Source organism: Bison bison, unplaced genomic scaffold (assembly GCF_000754665.1).
Source record: "Bison bison bison isolate TAMUID 2011002044 unplaced genomic scaffold, Bison_UMD1.0 scf7180017864535, whole genome shotgun sequence".
NCBI lineage: Eukaryota > Metazoa > Chordata > Mammalia > Artiodactyla > Bovidae > Bison > Bison bison.
In genome coordinates this window covers 14,137,091-14,144,482 of record NW_011495084.1, presented here as the reverse complement: position 1 = coordinate 14,144,482, position 7,392 = coordinate 14,137,091, and the positions used below count along the sequence as shown (strand labels likewise).

Below are 7,392 nucleotides of genomic sequence, written 5' to 3'. Positions count from 1 at the left end.
ATATCATCACACCAAATAAAAGGTATTTTACATAAAATCCACCTACAACTTGAAAAAGTTATTTTTCCCCAAGCCTTGATTCTTCGGATGCTGACGACAGCCTCTGACACCTTCTCGACGGCCATGGGGAAGTAGAGGGTGCTCGAGAACTGCAGAGCCTCAAACAGCGTCACCACCACAAACACTTGGCTGGCTGTGATTAGGTTGTCAAGGAGCTCATTGGTGATGAAGGTAACGAAAATCATAATTTTGCTTGCAGCAAAAAATAAAGCCAAATTCATTCCTCTAAGGTAGGAACTTCTCAGAATCTTGGAAATTTCCTCCCTAGAAATAAGAGTTTTAAAACAGATTTCAAAACAATCATTGACATCCAAGGCATGAATTCAAGTGCCCTAGGTGAGTGGCCCCTTTCTAGGGAGTGGACACAGGTTAAGATAAACAACCTCTCACATCATGGAGACACTACACAGTGCACACCCAGGGCTCTGCCCCAATCCAAGGACCACATACCTCATCACTTCACTCTTCCAACTAAATGGAGGCTTAATGTTGCACGTTTAAACATTTTGGGTCAATCAGACTGTGTTTGAACATTCATTCAACAAGCATTCATAACCAAAAGTCCTATTCCTGGCTCCTCACTGATGACAGAAAGGCAAAGCCCATCCCCTCCAGGAGCTCATTAAATTGGGGGAGGTGGGGGAGAATAATAAACCCCTGTACTTCCCTCGTGGTACAGTGGATAAGAATCTGCCTGCCAATGAGGAGGACATGGGTTCAATCCCTGGTCCAGATACACATGCTGCAGAGCGACTAAGCCCGTGCACCACAACTACTGAGCCCAAGCTCTAGAGCCCACAGGCTGCAACTTCTGAAGCCTGTGTACCTAGAGCCTGTGCTCTGCAACGAGAGAGGCCACCTCAGTTAGAAGTCCACACACCACAATGAAGAGTCCGCTTGCCACAACTAGAGAAGGCCTGCACACAGCAATGAAGACCCAGCACAGCCAAATTAATGAAAAAAGAAATAAAATGATGTGGTGTGATGTGTGTGTACATTAAAAAAAAAAAAAAGAGTAAGCCCCCAAATTGTAAGACACTAGACAGAGGCAGCCAGCACAGCCCCAACAGGAGCACAGAGCAGAGGCATGTAACCCTGAACAGCAGTGACAGGATAAGCCACACACATGTGGACCCTGAGATGAGCTGGAGTCAGTCGCTTGGCAGAGGCTAGACAAGAAGGAAGATGAGAGTAGATTCCCAGCAGAGGGAGGGGTGCCCACAAGGGTGCAAAGTGAGAGGTGACAGGGAGCAGCCAGAGAATTCTAAGCACCCTGTGCTGGAGTATAAATACTCATCAGATATTTAAATCAAACATTTTTTAAAAGTCTACAAACATAAAGCAAAGACAAAAGAACAGTCTTTTCATGGCTCTGTTTACAATGAGTAATATTGGTTCATAACATTTGGCCTGATACAGGTACACTCAATCTCTATCAATTCCCCATTTATGCTATATCAACATATATTACAATTTTAGTTTAAATACTGTCATCTCAAACACTAATATTTTACAATCAATGCTTAAGAAATATTTAGAATTTCATTTCTGTATAAGTAAGAAACATATATATTTTTTCCTTTAAGAATATGGTAGATGGAAGAGCAAGTTAAAATGACATCTCCAGTGTTCCACTTAATGTTCCTGCCAAGTGTGAGGGGATGAAGTGAATAGTATTTAAATTCACTTTAATGTGAAAACTAGATAAGACTTCTAAACCATTCAGTAAAAATAGGAAATAAAAAACTACAAACATACAGTGTAATATATATACATATAAAAAAAAAAAAACACTTACCTTCTCAATCCGGGAATGAGGTCTATAAATGACTTTTCCCAAGCATTCATTTTAATTGTTTTGATGCCAGTTGTAACTTTGCTTATGGTCCTGATCCTGTCATCTGTGAGCTCTGCGGTCTTACTCCTGAGGGAACAGATGTGAAAGATGAGCCTTAGTAACCACAGCCCAAATTTCCTTATTATCAGCAGCAGCAGGGGGCACAGGCAGAGACCAAGGATCAAAGAAGTCCCCACAGATCTTTTGTGCTGACAACATAGGCAGGCCCTAAAGTACAAATGGAGAAAGATTTCAATTAGGAAGCCAACCATTCAGTTCAATTAAAGAATTAACTTGGAGAACTTGCAGCATTAGCTAAGGAAGATCTGAAATGATTTGGATACAAACCATCTGCTCAAAGAGGTCACAGTTAGGTAGGGAAGGCAGAAAAGAATATAACAGGAAGACAGTGTTTGTGTTGTAATAAAAATAGCAATAAAAATTGCTGGTAGCAGTGGAACAAGGTCTGGAAGGATAAGGAACATCTCTCCACAGCAAAGAGAGGAAAGAACTTCCAAGTGGAGAAAAAATACCACACATGGTCACCAAAAAGAAAAAAAAAGAAGAAGAAGAAGAAGAAAAAACTCAAGAAAAAAAATTCAAACAGCACAATACCTCCATCACCTGACAACCTGGACAATGACACATCTCCAACCCTCTGGGACCTGCTTCAGCTTTATCTGATCATCACCAGTCTCTTTTCTGTCACATATACTGCTGGGATTCTGGGGTTTTATAAAGACATAATTAAGATTGCCCTTGCCCTTGAGATGTCTATAACTTAATGGAAACATTGAAATAAAACACAACATAAACATGGCTCTAATACAAGCATAATAAACATAAATGCAGCTAGGCTAGAAATGGGCCTGTACAATTACGATCATTTTTAACAACATTTAAATAACTTCAGTTCAGTTCAGTCGCTCAATCGTGTCCGACTCTTTGTGACCCTATGAATCGCAGCACACCAGGCCTCCCTGTCCATCACCAACTCCAGGAGTGGGCCTGTACAATTATGATTACTTTTAATAATACTTAAATAATTTAGACATGGGTAAATTCTGCTTAAGGACACTCTGCTTATTCAGATACAATGCCAGGAGGAGTCAGTGAATGCCATCACCATGTCCACTTCAAGATCAGCCTTCAGCTTAAGGCTGGAGCCTCCACTGGCTAAGCCTGAAAGGTGTATGTATGTGTTCAGTTGCTAAATCATATCTGACTCTCTGTGACCCCATGGACTACAGTCTACCAGATTTGTCTGTCCATGGGATTTCCCAGGCAAGAATACTGGAGTGGTTTGCCATTTCCTTCTCCAGGGGTCTACAGCCAAAGAAGAGAGAAGAGAAGGCTTTTGTGTTTTTGAATAAAAGCATCTAGCAGATTGTGGAAGTTGCCAAGTACATGTTACCTATTTTTTAAAACCAGTGTTTCTCTTACCGAAGTGATGAAAACAACTTCCCGAAGCAGCTTTGCACTAGCAGAAGAATAATGAGAACCGCCATCCCGGCAAGACATGGTATTCCTATTTCCATCCAGAGCAGGGCGGTCACTGCAATAGCCTGCAATGGCCCCACCCAAAGATAGTGCAAGAACATCATTACCTTAAAAGAGAAAGACAAAGCCTTCTTAGGATGGTATAAAAACAAAACCAGTAAGGACCCATTATAGAAATACTATGCTTTAAAAGAATAGATGGGAACCTAAATGGGAATGATTTCAGTGGGTTTTAAACCTGCTGAAGCAGAAACTCAAGCATCTACCCCAGATGATGCTGTTCTGGGGCAGCACAGGGCCAGCCTTAGGGACATCCAGAGAGAACCAGACCAGCAACCTTGAAAGAAAATGTTGATTTTTGTCTACACCACATATGAGCTCAGGGCATCCCCAAACTCTCTCTGTCTCAACGTTCAGTCCCCATCTCACTCCAGTACCCAAGAAAAGCTTACATTATGTTACCTACCACACTTTCCAGTAATAACTTGTATACTTACCTTCCTGACAGCCTGTGACTTCTCCAGGGAAAAACTAAATTGCATTCATCCCTGAAACTGAGTACTAGCCTTACTTCACGTTTGATGAATGAATAACTGAAAGAGAAGTGTCTAGTGCAATAGAGATGTTTGACCAATAGCAATAACACCCTGGGTCATGTGATCTATTCATTACATAAGTGGGGAAAAATGTATGGCAGGATAGCAGAGAGTCAGTCGTGTCTGGCTGGGGACCACCCACTTGACATATTCTTCGCAGGCTCCCTATGCAGCAGGCACTGAGCAGGCCTCAGGGGAAAGAACAATCCCTGCCCTCCAGGCCTTCATTATCCAGAGGAGGAGGAAGACAGTCCAGCAACATGCACACCACATGCCAAGAAGGGCCACTCCAGGAAGACCCCTGACACTAACTAAGCCAGGCAAGAACACTACTGCCTATCTAGTATTAGAAAAACAAAACCCTCATCTACAGGGCAACATACATTATCATATGTGATCTGTACACAGAAGAAATAAGCATTGAATAAAAAGAACCCTTGTCTAAGTTCCTCAACAGAACCCTGGCTGACACCAAACCCTGGCACCTGGCATCGCACTAAGCTGAACCCAGTGAGAAGGACAGGAACTGGAAGAGGATCCCTTAGGGGCAGCTTATCTGATCAAACCTGTTCACATCATTGGACAGCAGGTTGACTATCTGACATGTGGTGGTCTTCCCCATGGCGGAGCTACTCAGGTGAAGTGCCTGAAATGAGAGAGAGAAACAGAGAACTGGATCCCTACGGTTATACCAAATCACTCTTAGAACTTAAAATAAAGGGTTTTTCTGTGGTCTTCCGTGGTATCAGGACAAGCAAGATGATCCCTGACAGCAGGGCTCTAGGGATGGACATTCATTCATCCTTTGTGTCCTCAGTGTGGCAGCAGCCCTGCCCACAAGGACAGCAAAGGGAGGAGTAGGAGGTACAAGCAAAATCCTCTACCCTGTTTCTCAGTGAACTTGGCCCTGCCCGAAGGTTAAAGGGTATAGATTTAGACTTTTCTTCTCTAGAGGTTTAGACTTATGAACCAACTAAAGTAAATTTGAGGCAAATTAAGTGAGAGTGGAGAGGCTGCATTAAGGAAATAAAATAAGAGACTTGGGCTGTAAATCTGGAATAAATCATTAACTCTGCAGATGATGTCATTTAAACACTTTGGGCTTAGTTTCTTCATTCTGAAGTGAGCAAATTATGAAATATAGCATTCAAAGCACTATTCCTGTGAGGAACCTGTGTTCTTAATGCCAATCTGCTGACTTTACAAAAAACACAGCCTGAGTTGCCCAATTCCTTTATTTGGTAAAAAGTTAGGAAAAATGCCCTAGAGAGCTAAAGAACCTGAAGAGACACCACAAGCTGCTTCAACAGACCACCAACTGAAGCCACTGATCCAAACAAAATGTCATGGTTCGTAAAAGCTTCTCATATAGTCCTTGAGGTAAACAGAAAAATCAATCAAGTGTGAATGTAAAATGACGTAGCTATGATGGAAGAGAATATAGCAGTTCCTCAAAAAATTAAACATAAGCTCAGCATATAGTACAGCAATTCCACTTCTGGGGATGTACTAAAAGAACTGAATACACAAACTTTTTGCACATCTGTGTTCATGGCAGCAATGTTCACAGCAGCCAAAAGGTGGAAAGAACCCAAATGTCCACTGACAGATGAATAGATATACACAATGTTGTATAATGGAATATTATTCGACAATGGAGTATTATGGAATATTATTCAACAATGGAATATTATACAAAAATGATTTATAATGGAATATTATTCAGCCTTAAAGAGGAACTAAATTCTGATAGCTACTCCAACATCAATGAACCCTGAAGGCATTGCGCTACATGACATAAGCCAGACAAAAAATGACAAACACTGTATGATTCCACTTACATGAAGCACCTAGAGTAGTCAAATTCAAAGCGAACGGTAGAACGGTGATGGCTGATGGGAGGGAAGTTGTGGCTAAGAACAGCGGTGATAGCTGCACAATGTGAATGTACTTAAATGAACTAATGGCTGACGCATGTTGATGTATGGCAGAAACCAACACAATACTGTAAAGCAACTATCCTTCAATTAAAAAAAAATTTGAAAACGTAATAATAAACTAATGAGATGCCCTTTAAAAAAGGCTCAGATGGAAAGAGGTTTAAAAGAAAAAGTTAAAAATGGTAAATGTTATATTGTGTATGAAGTGAAGTGTTAGTCACTCATTCATGTCCAACTCTTTGCGACCCCATGGACAGTATAGCCCTCTAGGCTCCTCTGTCCATGGGATTCTCCAGGCAAGAATATTGGAATGGGTTGCCATTCCTTTCTCCAGGGGATCTTCCCAACACAGAGATCAAACCTGGATCTCCCATACTGCAGGCAGATTCCTTACCATCTGAACCACCAGGGAAGCCCTATATTGTGTGTATTTTGCCACAATTTTAAAAAGTCAATGATCAAAAGCAAAAAGTAATTTTACCAAAACTGTGGAAATGTTAATAAATGACACACCATTTTATACATGATCCCTCCCACAAGATCAAAGTTCATCTGAAAAGAGCACTAAAATGCTGAATGGGCCATTTTAGGTTGCTCTAAGCAACCTTAGAGCGCTCCTGGAGACGTGCCCCAGCCTGGAATCCACAGCGTAGACAAACTACTACTATGTGCTTAGTGGCCACTCCATTTCTATCACCCAGCCTGGTTTCTCCCAGAACCAGGGATTATGCCACAGCCTGTGGCCAGAAGTCATCAAAGGCAGCCCTGACCCAATCTCAATAGAAAGCTTTCCATTATATATTGGCAAAAGTTTTCTGAGATGACAACAAACTTGATGAGGCAAATAGCAAGCTTCTCTGTTGCTATTCAGTCACTAAGTTGTGTCCAGCTCTTTGTGTCTCCACGGACTGTAGCCTCCCAGGCTCCATGGGATTCTCCAGGCAAGAAAACTGGAGTGGGTAGCCATTTCCTTCTCCAGGGTATCTTCCTGACCCAGGGATCAAACCTGTGTCTCCTGCATTGTCAGGCGGGTTCTTTACCACTGAGCCACCTGCCGAAGCCCTAGCACATTTCTCTAGTAATGTGTAAGTATTTCTAGTCACAAAATGTGTAATTTACAGAGAACTTTCCACAAATGTTCCTGATCCTTCAGGGGAGGTACACACCATGGTACTGAGTGACACTCACCTTGCAGTAGATCATATGGCACACGGCTACTCTCAGCCTCATCCCCACACGCTGCATGTGATAGAAGTATAAGTGGTGCAGAACGGCCCACACGAGCACGCAGGCACTCAGCCCTGCCGCGTAGCTGTAGGCTTCATGCAAGGTGACAGAATTAGAGTTTTCAACATAACTAATCATTTTCCCCAAAAATATGGGCTGAACTACTCTGGTGCCTTCCTGAAACAAAAAAGCTTTACTTAGAAATGCAAGCCATACATTTTTTTTTTTAATT

General features: G+C 42.0%; 1 protein-coding gene across 1 annotated transcript in view; it reads right to left on the bottom strand.

Moving 5' to 3' along the window:
* Window positions 1-74: 74 nt before the first annotated feature.
* Window positions 75-7,392, bottom strand: part of LOC104982651 (multidrug resistance-associated protein 4-like) — a gene marked incomplete at its 3' end in the record, with an annotated part of 24,492 nt that continues 17,174 nt past the window's right edge. Inside the window, exons 4-8 of the mRNA XM_010832084.1 lie at window positions 7,122-7,337; window positions 4,544-4,639; window positions 3,341-3,498; window positions 1,859-1,984; window positions 75-324 (exon numbers count right to left, since the gene is read on the bottom strand). Coding sequence (XP_010830386.1) covers window positions 75-324; window positions 1,859-1,984; window positions 3,341-3,498; window positions 4,544-4,639; window positions 7,122-7,337 — 846 coding nt within the window. The remainder of the gene's footprint in view (window positions 325-1,858; window positions 1,985-3,340; window positions 3,499-4,543; window positions 4,640-7,121; window positions 7,338-7,392) is intronic.